Here is a 12,928-nt window from a genome sequence, read left to right as displayed (position 1 = left end):
TATTTTTGACTCTTCACCCCCCCAACCCTCAAATGCTCGGTATGGGGCATAAAATCTACGTCTTGAATTTCAGAGTTCTGATAGTTTCATTCCCTCATGGGCTCGTTTCTCATAACCATCAAATTACTGATACACAAGATAAAGGCATATTATATAACAAGTATTGCAAAATCATAGACTGACCTAGATCTTTAGCATCCTTCATTTATAGAAGATGCATGTGAAGAGAAGTCAGGAAGCTAACACCAAGAATGTACAAAAAAGCTTTACACAATGCTACCGAATCTTGTCTGAAAAAACATTTGTAAAACATATTTGATTTTAAATAAACAATAAAAGAGCAGACTACAACAGATCATAAATAGAGTTATTAAAAGATCACAAATATCTTAAATTAGAATTATAAATGGGTCATTAGAAATAATTTTTTTCAATGTTAAGAATCAAACCCATAATTAAAAAAGAATCTTTTTTTATTTCAAAGGTTGCTTCTTATATTGAAGCTCATATTAAAGCAACAGTACAATGTTCATAAAATATAAGTGTGATGCCGTAACATTTCTTACATGTCAGAATACTGATATTTGTATGTATACTAAAATAAGAACTTTAAAATTGTACAAATAGATACATTAAAAATGACATAGAAATAGGGCGCCTCTCACTGAAACAAGACAGTTATATCTGGCACGTATTAGTTTAAGATGAAAGTAGAAGCAAAAAGATTTACAAGAATCAGCAGTAACAAGATTGATACTCAAGAGACATAATTGTACATTGTATTGTACATACATTGTATGGGTTTAAGCTGGCTGAATATTATATATTTCAAGTTTAAAAATGCACTACATATAGAGTGTCCATAGTTTAAGGCGAAATTACAGCTCAGAACTGTTGTCCTTTCTAATTTTGTGGAAGCTTCTTTGACAAATTTTTTAAAAAAAGAAGAAAAAAAGACTTAGATGTTCATAACACATAAACAATTTCCCTTCATTGTGAGTTCACCGTTAGACTTCCCCTTCTCTTAAATATTTCGTATGCCAAGTGGTTTTCCTCTAGCCAAGTTGATAAACTTCAATATTTGCCTTTTTTGTGAGAAAAGGTACTTCACAGTATTTACCACTTTGATGTCCTTGCAGTTTTATTAAATGTATCCTCTCTGTTAAAACTTTGCTTGTTTTAAATGAGCCTTTCCTTGATTTAAAAAAATACCTGTTTACATATCTTCTAGATTCTTCAGAACACCAGACACAGTTCTTAAGGCCAAATTTGTATCGTTATTGTTAAGAGTCGTCATCAAACGTGTCTTTGGAACCGTACAAGTCCGCTAGTTTCTTAAATCGAGGTCCCCAGTTCTGTAGGTAGTCATAGTCCAAGTCTGAATCTGTGGTGGCCGACTCTAAGGAGCTCAGGGAGCCCGCCACGGAGCCCCTGCCTTCGTAACCATAGATTTGGATGGAGTCATAAGGAGGGGCGGTCGGGTCATTATCCGCCTCCTGTATTCTTGTGTTGATGAAGTCATCCACATCCACACTGTTGGGTGCTGGCCGGAGCCCAGGTCGAGGCATGTACTGATATTCAGGTTTTATGTCTTTGCGAGGGATAAATCCATTGATACCGTCAGGGTTCTGGAGGGTGGCGATATCAAAGGCTTCTGTGTCTTCTTCCCCACCCCCCTCATCATCATAGGTAATGATGTTCTCACGGACATCTTCTTCCTCGAAGACAATGAGGGGTTCTTTCTTTTGCCTTCTCAGTGTCACAAACAACACTACGATGACTAGAGGGAAAAAAAAAAAAAAAAAGAAAGGAAGCATAGGTTAAGCCCAGTCTTCTGGGTTCTTTTCCCAGGGAAACTCTGCTTACCTTAAAGCATGGTGTACACATGCTTCAGAACTGGGACCAGTCTATGAAATGAGAGCTTTACCTGGAATCCCCAAAGATGTGCAAAGTTGCCCTCCACCTGGCTCTTCATCTGCAAAATGCTTCCAGGAAAATATTATATCCAAACAAACTGGCAAGTTGCAACTATTTTGAGTTTTTACAAATGAATCCGACACTATTTGGAAGTCATCTTCAGAAGAATTAGGAAGATTCTAAATATGTCTGTCTGCAGCCTCTTAAAAGTGGGTTATGCCTGTTTCTTTTTGCAAAGGAAGACAGCTGCCTCTCCAAAGTTTACAAATGAGGACATTCAGAGACTTGAGGTCCTAACTTTCTACAGGAGGTGCTGAGCCCCTGCCCAGAGTTCTGAGGTGGGGTCAGCATTGACCTTTACTCTACCTTTATAAGAAATCTTATCATAAGCATGTCTAGACTCTCTTCACACCACTGTATAGAAGAGGGGTAGTTTATAAAGATCCCTAAGAGACAAATGACAAATCTTCTCTATTTATCTGAACACAGGGAAACAGCGTCAGCTGAAACTCCAGATAAAACCACTGTAACTGTCTCTTCCCTGAGAGAGGGGATTCCACTAAACTCAGGTCGTCTAGGATGAATAAGCAGAGTTGCTTATAAGGAAAGCTCTGACACTGTTTCATTCTCTATCAACCCCCCCACCTCCCCACAATGTTCCATTGGAACACTCGCCCGCACACTCAGCAAGATTGAAGAAAATGTTTGTGGCTGAATTTGGCAAGTGACTTGAGAGCCGCTCTGGGTCCACCATCACTCTGAGATGCAGGGATGAGGGTCTGCACTTGACCAGACTGTGAACAGCTTCCAGTGCTCACCAGGCAGTGTCTTTCCCCTGTGCCTTCTTTAACAGCACCTTTACCAGGACCACTCTTTTTCACTTTCTTTGCTTGGCTGACTCTTTATCTTTCATCACAAAAATCCTTCCTGATATCCCATTCTGATACCAGACAGGGCTATTGGTATCCACTCTATGTACCCACCTGGCCATCACCATGACTCATGTCACACTGTTCACACATCTGCCTCCACCACTAGATTATGAACTTCTCAGAGCTTTTCTGTTTCCTGCTCCCTCTGCTTGGACTATCCATCCATCCCAGTCCCTTTCCCCAGCTGGAAAGCTCTTTCAGCATCTGATAAGTACGTTACATCCTCCAGGAAGTTGTCTCTGACCTTCCCAGTCAATGTCAGATACTTTCTCCTCTTGTGCCCCCACTGCCTTAGGTTCGTGTCTCTATCATGGTGCTCACCATGTGCCTCTGCAATTTATCTGCTCATGCCTATTTTCCTCAATAGACTATGAACTTTTTGATCACTGAGATCTTGTATGATTCTTCTCTTTATCCCCCAGGGCTGAACACAGGGCCTGGTACCCAGAAAATACTCATTAACTATTGGTTGAACTAAACTTGCTGGCTCTTCCCTATGTATCAGGGACACATTAATTCATTCAGTGAAGAACTAACCATCATGCAACAAGTATAAATTTGATGTCAGACATACTTAGATTTGAATCCTGATTTTTTTGTCATACACGAGTTCTGAGACTTTGGGACAACTGATCTAATCTTCCTGAGGCCCGGCACTGGTAGATGTTACCTGCATCAGCACATTCCTGCTATTACAGAGTAAACCACAGATGGGACCATGTGCAGAAGAGGGGCACCTAACTCAGCAGGCAAGTGCAGGAAAAGCTGCTCTGGGGTCCCCATGAGCTGACACATGCACCCAGATATTACATATGACATCTAGAGGAGGAGCCCAGATCCAGCTTCAGCCAGGCCAGTCTTCATCCAGTTCCTTGAGTCCTTCATAGACCGTCTTTGACATCATGATTATTCTTTCTACCGCTAACTCTTCTCACTCCTCTTGTAAGGCACACCATTGTTCATATACTAGGTCTCTGCCTAAATTCCTCTCCTGCAAAATCTCTGATGTCCAACCCCGTCCCCTGCTGATGCCCCCAGATGTCTTCTGCTACGCAGTCCTGTGATGCCCGGCATTTGCTCATCACAACCATCCCCCAACTCGGCTCTAATGCTTGTTAAGTTGCCTGTTCCCCCGCCGTACCCTAAAATACACTAGCAAGCAGGAACCACCTCTTTTTTTTCTCAAATTGCCTCCACGGTATATAGTACAATTCCTGGTAACTTGAGAAATATGTGTTTCAAGGATGGGCATCTGGTTAAAAGACCCTTCCTACAGGTGACCTGGGAGGTCCCTTACCCAGGAGAATGACGATGCAGGCAAGGATGGCGATCAGCGCCCCGGTGCTCAGGCCGGCGTTCAGGATGTAGGCCTCTGCGTTGCAGGACAGCAGTGCCCCGTTCACATCACACCCACAGACCTTGATGGTGAGGGTGTTGGTGCTACTCATGGGAGGGATTCCGCCATCACTGATCACGATGGGCAGGAGGTACAAATCCTGCTTCTGCCGACTGAACCCTCCGCGCCGGGCATACACCCCTGCGGTGTTGTCTGTTGGAAGAGGGGAGACAAGGTGTACTTGCAGAGCAAGACCACGGAATCACAGACTTCACATTTTTGCGTTCAGCTTGGCTGATCTGAATGTGCTTTTCTCACCACGAAGGCTACAACCAGAATCCTCCCCACTTGTTCTTTAATCTAGACATCTATAGAAGCCGCAGTCATTTGGCATGACAAGGATCCCTGAGTTTTGTCCCATCTCGAAACGAAACGCAGAAATCAGCTCTTTTTTATTTCGTCGATATAAATGCCTTCAGTGGCTGGGTAACCACACCATTTTCTGTTTGGGTGTTGTCCCTTTCCTCAAATACAAGAAAGTATGGGCTTCAATCACACACTCTATGTTAATGTATGATAAAATTAAATATATAGGCGAGTGTGAGAAAAAACACACAAAACCCTTCTTTTTCATGTTTGCACTTTCCCAACTTCATGACAAGCCTTTGGCCAGTATTTGTTAGTTTTTTGAGAGATTTCTAATCCACCCTCAAATCTTGCCCAAACTATGAACCCACCTATAAGTCCTAAAGGAAAATATCATCTTTAAAGTGGAAATATTTTATAAACCCAGCAGCAGGTTTACAGTTTCTCTGAAATTCAGCCACCCAGATAAACATGTCACTCCTGCTTAAAAAGATGACGTTTTCTCTGCTGCTCACACAACACAGCCCACATCTGCGCGGTGGATCACCAGATAGTTCCCTGATCTAGATTTTACCTTGCCTTCCAGGCTCATGCCCGCCCCTTCCCACACGCCCCAGTTCAGCCTGCTGTGCAGAACTCATGTCTGTTCCCCAGCACACTACACTCTTTGTACGCCTTGGCTTTGACCCTCTGCTTTAATGCCCCCCAAAGCCGTTCCTTTGATCATGACAAGTGAGCTTCTCAAGCCTCAAAACTGAATCCAAAAGTCACTTTCTGGGAGCCCTTTCTAGACCTCTCCCCTCTTCTCCTTTGTGACCCATCCCACTGTACGTTCCTACAGAAATCAGCCTCCCACTCTCCTGTCATTATTTGGTGGCATAACTACTTGGGTCTCTCCTAGACTGTGAACTTCTAGAGAGTAGGGGCTTTTATCTGATTCATCTCAGTCTCTCCAGTGCTGGACACACAGCAGACATTCAATAAATATTTGTTGAACAAATGTCGTAACCTTGTTCTGGGAAAAGTTTCACCCAAGTTCCAGATGTTGGTTTTCATGTATTTCCCAATCGTTTGTAACCTATTCCCCCAAATGCTTCCTCATCGTGTTTTCTGCAGATCTGTACCAGCCAAAAAGAATTTTTCCAGGCCATATGCTCTGCGTTTGGAAAACATCACTATTATAAAACTGTGGAAGTTTTGAATATACTCCATCAAATTACACACACACACACACACACACACACACACACACACACACACACACACATCCTCCATATGGCACACATTTTTGTGTGAGTTAGGAATCAGTAATTTATAGCAATAAGAATGTTATGACCAACATGATGGCCCAATAGCCAGCATGCTTTGAATGGATTGACAGGACCATGAATTAGCTCTTGTGGTAGGAAAAATTATCTTAGAATCTAAAAATTGAATTCATATATTTTAGGTTAAAGGAAATGTAATATATTCTCTGTGAGATAAAATATATACAAATGGCAGATTCAGTCTCATTTAGGACTGAGCAGATATTCTGAGTATTGCAGAAGGTAAGGTGGGTGTACCTGCTAGCTTTTGGGAAGACTTATTAATGACGGATCCTCTGCCCTTTGCTGCCAATCTCTCAATAAAAACAGGGCAGAACAGCTAGCCCTCATTTCTGTATTTTCTGAAGTTTGTGTGATTGGCATATATTGCTCTTACCACTGGAGGAAAATTATATATACTATGAAAAATCATGAAAAAATAAAAATAAGCTGGTCAAATAGAATGTTAACATTCAGTTTCCTGACCGTGCTTTTCTCTTCTAGGCTATAACATTGTTGTATGCTTAACAAATACAAAAAAATTACATATCTACATAATTAATTCAAATGTTATTTTTTCCGTCTCATAAATTTCTTTTGAATTCAAGTAAGACTTTCACAAATTAAATGTTAAAATATCTACCACATTTTAGTGATCTGAAATGGCACAAATGCCGTCATCAATAAAAATGAGTATGAAAAATTTATGAAGAAAAGCAAATTAATTGCTCGGTCAAATATACTTCTCTGATACAAATGACATCCCCAAGAGGGCATTCACTTAGTTTATCTATTGGGTCCCACCCTGTTACCCATGGTGTAGTTTGGAGGGAATGTGACCTGAGTGTTTTTATTTTTTTAAACCTGTGGAAGCCATAATTTAAAATCTATTTTTCAATGTGCCATCCATGCAAGACTGTACCTCCGGATCACAGCAGGCTGGCTTACACATGAAGGTAACTGAAAATTAAACACTAATGGAAAACATGTTTCTGAGCAGGACACCAGCCTGCGAGTTCAAGATGTTTCACATTCTGAACAGCTGAGTCCTCTCAGACACACTGTAACTATGAAATGGAAGCTCATCAAAGTACCCGGCTGACTGAACCATTTACTGTCTCTGAGTGATTCATTAGTAGAATCTCGAGAACTTTTAAAAACTGTCTTCTAGTCAAACATGTTTCACATATGGATTTTAAGATTAGTTTGAGAGGTGGAAGATAAATGGAGTGAAGGTCTCTTCCTGGGCATATTCTAAATCCATGCTTTAGAATGAGTCACTTGTCCTGTCAGAGCCTCACTTGTTCATCTTTAAAATGAGGACACTGGTTGATATCAAGCATGCCTCACGGGGTTGCTTTTGGAACCAAATAATATAATAAAAGCCCATGGTTGTCCTCTGGGCTTTGCTTCCAGAGGGCTCAGGAATCATTCTACCAGAAAACCTAGCACCAGTATTGAGATCCTCCAGGGATGGTGAACTGGTGAAGGGTAGATATGGTTAGACAAGAAACATGTCTAACCAGACTAGTTTGGAACTTAGGTGGTTACTGTGGCACTTAGGTGGTTGCTGTGGCATGAATGCATAAAATATCCCCGCTCTAGATCTAAGTGGCCCCAGCACCAATGGGGGGGATGAGATTTTCTCGGGGAGGGCCATATCAGAGGAGACAGTGCCATGTTCTCTGATAGTCTTTCTTGTGGTCCACTCTGATCACTGATCTTTTACTAACAAAAAGAGCCACTATGGGCAGGGACTCCATGAAAATCAACTCTAGAAAAACAAATGGAAAAAGAAACAAACAGTAATAAAAAATCCCTCTAGGAAATCAATTTTGCATCTTAAGTTTGGCTACAGATTCTCTCATCTCAATTATTTCAATTAGCCAGCTACTCCCTATCTATCTTTGAGAGGGTCCCCCTACTTTGGACATACATATTTCTGAGGTTTATCAGTGACCCAAGAAAAAATAAGAGCTTCTGTGAGGACACATTTTTAGGGAAGTGTCAAATTGGCTCCATGGTTAATAAGATGAGGCAGAAAATGACAAATGTTGTATGGATTTTTAAATTTCCATCAAGAGATTTCTCAGATCCTTCTCCTTTATAAAGCTTCCAAAGAGCAAATCTCTCAGTATTTGGGGTCAGACAGACCTGGGTTTGAATCTCGACTCTTCTACATATCCAATTGCCTGACTTTTAGACATGTTAGGTAAATGTCTTGATTTGCTGTATTCTCATCCAGAAAACTAATAATTTTTAGGGTTATATCTGATTCCATTCATAAAGGTACTTAGCATAGTGCCAGGCTGTCGGAGATGCTCAGTAAATACTAATTCTTTTCTGGAAGCTCTCCTCTTGGTGCAGTAGACTAATGAGGAAGAGAAACATATTGACAAAGAGAGGAAAGTGAATTCTTGGAAATGTCATCGCGGTTTTGAATGCAATTGCCTACATAGAAGGGCTCATCATCCAGAGGTAGGAAGATAGTTCATGCTCTTCAATCCTGGGTGATATATTTCCCATGGTAAGAAAATGTTTTTCAAGCACCTCGGTGTTTCTTCCTGACACCCAGTGTTCTCCTCCCTGGCCACAAATGTGGAAGCAGTTAGCAGTTCCGTTTTCTTACCCCTACTTAGGCAAAAACTTGCGAATGAGGCTATAAATTACTAGTATATGTGATGTACAAATTGTAGTATTTCTATTAATGGAAAATAAATTCAGGTTTCAAATTTTTATGGCTACAACCTGGACTCCTAATCGTATGCTGTTTTTATCTGCACACTTTGTCATTACACTAACAAAATGTAAAAGTTCCTGATAATGATGGTCTCCATGGTACCAGTTTGGAGATGCAAATGTACGGGCTATGATGATGATGTCACCCAAGGGAGGAATATATACAACTGATATTAAAAGGGAAAATTATGATAGGGGAGCAACCTTTGATACATAGACTGCACAGGGTGCCAACCGTTTATTAGGTAAAAAAATAATGGGAACAGGGCAAAATGGGCAGTATATGGGCATAGCCCCTGCATATTAACAACTTGAAAAGAGGGATCACTGAAGCAAAGGATTAGTACTTTCTGCTCTCACCATGATGTCAGGAGAGAGGCTTGGCCTAAGGTGAGAGAATGTTGCCCCATTAGCTTTCCTAAAGAGCATCTTAAGATGCTCTTCCTTACCACTTCTTTTCCTCTGTCCCTCTCTGTTCCAAAGCTAAAAATTCCCCCACTGATCAACTTGATCAGAGATACTTTAGCCTGTGAAGATAGGCGCTGTCTGCATCAGACTGGAGCCCATCTCTTGAGACTGTTAAAGAAAAAAAAAAAAGATATGGAGAATCTAGGCCAAGCCTTAAGCCTTGCTCTTATTTAATTCACTTCTGACCTAAATCTACCCACTCTACCCTTTCTGCTCAAACCTCAGAGACAAAGTAGATCTATCTACCACATTAAAAGCTTCCACACACTTGAAGACAGTTATGCAGTCACTAGCAGAATAATCATTATTTGATTACTTTCTTCTGGGCCCTCTCTACTTTCCTTAGAAATGTGGCAATAGCTGTATCAGAATAATGAAAAAAAAAATATATATATAGTGTGTCCCAAAAGTCTCAGTGGAGTTTCAAGTTTAATAATTTCAGAAGTACACATGCTATACAATTACAAAAGACATCATTGAAAAGTCTCCTTATTTAGGTTTTTTAATACTCATTTAGAGATGTGATTTTTGAAAAATTAATTTCAATTTTTGAAGCCAGTATTTGCCACCTTGAATCTGAGGGAGGGACTGAAATAATTGAAATTTCAAATAACATTTTTAAAGTTTGTAGCATTAATTTTCTGATATGACTAATGCTTAAAGGTGAACTTAATAGCTTGCGTATATATCTTTTCTTGTCTTTCTGAACACCATATGAGCCGTCTATCTACCCGTAGTCACGGCTCATATCTCATATTTCAGTCTATGGTAACTGTTTGAATGTCTGTCCTCTCCATTGGACAGTAACCTCCCTGAAGGCAAGAACCTTGCTCACTCATCATTGTTCGGTTAGGAGTATTTTGTGTGTTAGAGGACTAAACAGTTGAAGGATGTTTCTTTCACTATATCTCAGCATCCATCTGGCTTTCCCACACAGTCAGATTTTACTGATAAGCTTGCCATCAATTTGTAGACTCCATCTTCTCCCACTTTGTACGTTTGAACCCAACTCGATCAGCGCTGCCTCTATCAATATTATGGATCTTGTTCCTGGTAAATATCTTCATCTCTTTGTCTCATTATTCTTTTCTCATTATTTAGGGTGAGTCAGATTCAACTAACTAACATTTATTGAGCTGCTAATATGTGCAAACCTTATTCCTTGTTACTTCCGCCTACCTTATCCCAAAGAATTTTTAAATTATGTGCAGAAAGTATAATTACCTTTATTTTATATGAAAAGAAATGGAGAAACAAAGAGGGAAGCAATTGATCACAATAACATGGAAAATACAAACAAAACTAGGATTCAGACTCCTCTAGGTTTCACTATATTTTCCCCAGTGCACAGCAGACCCTAGAATCCTGATATTATTGCATGCCAATTACATTGGATCTTTTTTTTTTTTTTAACCAAATTTCCCCAACATGGTTAGTTAATTAGATGGACCCCATCACAGCCTATAGCTAAATCCAGATAGACTCAGGTCCCAGATAAAAGAGCTGCTCTTAGAAACCTAAGACTTTATGTCAGAGAGACCTACAAAGAATTAAGGGCACTCATTCAACACCTCTCTTCCCATAGCACTTCCAGAAACACACACACACCTTCAGAAACAAACCAATATGCAAGGGGCAAAAAGAAATCTATTATTTTCTCAATATTTTGGAATAAAGGAAATGCTACAATGAGGTAAATTCTATGAGACTAGCCTTAAAATATTAATGCAGAAAATTGTTTGATCCAAGACTCTGATGGCTGTAATGTTTCCCCTCTAAATCAAGGAGCTGCATACTACCGGGGAAGGGGGAGTATCATGATCTTTTACTTAACACCTTTGATACTGAGGGATCGGCAAAATACAAAATGCAACAAATAACACTGTGGAATAATTGCCTATGTGCATGTGTGTATGAGGCATCTAAGTGTGCCCTGTTTGTGGTATCAATAGACTTTTCATTGTTATAAATTATCACATCCCTTAGAATCAACTCTCCCTCCACTTTTGTTAGAGGACAATTTTCTCCTTGGTGATAGGGAGGGAGAAAGGAATATATTTCTTGGTTTAAGACAAGGAAAACTACCAAGGAATTCAGGGGGATATAAACATTTAGGGTCTTTTAGTGAGTTGAGAAATCCCAAGAGTAGTTAAATCAGTGACCAGAGGGAACTTTGAAAGAATAATCTGTCTGATTCACCAAGAAGACCTATTTCTCTTTCTCTTGGGTTGAGGAGGGGGTGGCTTTCCAGATAAATTGTATTCTGTGTTGGACAAACTGCAGCAATGAATTTCAGGCAGAAAAGAGAACATAATTATTTATACAGTGAAAATGGCAGGGCATTAAAAGCCATCTGCCATTTTGATCTGCCAACAGAGCATATTCCATATTGAAGCAATTAAGGGGGGAAAAAAGTTCTACAGAAATCTGTTTGTCTATCTTTGAATTATAAAAGTGAAAAACCAGAAGCATATTTAGATGATTTTTGGTGCTGCTCATCAAAAAAAGAACTGTCCTTAGTTTAGACCAAAAAGGCGGGGGGGAGAGGAAAGAAAGAAAGATGTTTGCCAATTGGTCTAATCAGGGTCAGTCTGTCTTGGCTATCTTTCCTTACCCAGCCAAGCCTGCTTTCCATACAAACTCTTTTTTGTTCTCTTTGTTTTTTTTTTTTTTTTTTTTTTTTTTAGCAGTTCAAACTTAACTGAATGTATCAGGTATCAGAGTTCATTTGATCTATAACTTGGCCCATATTAGATAATACACTTGCAAAATAAATACATTTGAAAGTCACCTCTTCCTGGATCCAAACCTTAGATGTCCAATATAACTTTGTGGAATAATAAATAATGAAAGGATGAATGGATGGGTGATGTGGTATTGGCTCCTACAGAGCATTCCAACACCAGAAGATGGGTTGTCTTTTTCAGCCTGAAGCTTATCTCATAACATAATCATTTTTCCACAGTAATAACTAATCCCTGAAATGTCTGAAGCACATTACATGTCTTTCCATCTACTCTTTCACTTTAATTCATGCATTCAGTTAACCCACTTTTCTTAAGTTTTGGGGTACTGCCCCGACAGAGCTCATATTCTAATGGGAGACAGACAGGGAAATGTATGCTTAGAACACAGAGTGATAAGAAAAATACTAGAGGTTAGTGCAGTGTTCCTGGCGCACAGAGGACGTAGCATCCAAATGGGCTGGGAATGTCCAGCAAAGCTTCCCCTAAGAGACTTCATTTATAGTGAGACTTGAAAGAGGAGGTATAATAGGCAGTGGGGGGTACATTTTCCACAGAACAAAAGCATGGACATGTGAGAGCATGGCATATTTGGGAAACTAAAGGTGGTTTGAAGTTTCTGGAGCCTACGTTTTAAGGTAGCAAGAGAAAGGAGATAATAGATGCAACGTTTATGGGAGGTAGATCATATCATTTCTTGCTCACTAGGCTATAAAGTTTCAGTTAAATCCACCAGAAATGGAGACCCATAGAAGAATTTTAAGAAGAAAGACATTATCAGTAAGGGCTGAGTTAAGGGGGGACAAGACTAGAGTCAGACAGCCTGTTTGGAGGCCATCATGATAGCTACAGCTCCTCTGCAGGTAGGTCACGAAATAATCACTATCAAAATTAGCTGTGCTTTCACCGTATAACTAACTTTGCTGCATGTGCTTTTGGGAATTTCCTGACATCTGGGACTATGTCTTATTCACTGCTAAAGCCAATATTTAATCTTTAACTCTTGCTCTTTTCTCTATATTTTATCATTGTTTAGAATAAGAGGTTTGGAACTTTAAAATATGAGGTTCAGTATCAGGATATGTCAATTTAATTTATCAAGTCATTAGGTCAAGGGTC

General features: G+C 39.9%; 1 protein-coding gene across 2 annotated transcripts in view; it reads right to left on the bottom strand.

Moving 5' to 3' along the window:
* Positions 1-455: 455 nt before the first annotated feature.
* The window catches only part of CDH11 (cadherin 11), a 148,392-nt gene continuing 135,919 nt past the window's right edge, over positions 456-12,928 (bottom strand). For both annotated transcript variants that reach the window (XM_007198049.3, XM_007198052.2), the window contains 2 exons: positions 4,147-4,398; positions 456-1,780 (listed from right to left, as the gene is read on the bottom strand). In XM_007198049.3, the coding sequence (XP_007198111.1) occupies positions 1,284-1,780; positions 4,147-4,398 (749 nt within the window). In that variant the 3' untranslated portion in view covers positions 456-1,283. The remainder of the gene's footprint in view (positions 1,781-4,146; positions 4,399-12,928) is intronic.

The sequence above is a fragment of the Balaenoptera acutorostrata genome, chromosome 19 (genome assembly GCF_949987535.1).
Source record: "Balaenoptera acutorostrata chromosome 19, mBalAcu1.1, whole genome shotgun sequence".
In the NCBI taxonomy this organism is placed as follows: domain Eukaryota; kingdom Metazoa; phylum Chordata; class Mammalia; order Artiodactyla; family Balaenopteridae; genus Balaenoptera; species Balaenoptera acutorostrata.
Note: the sequence above shows the minus strand (reverse complement) of the source record. Positions and strands in the feature narration are given on the sequence as shown.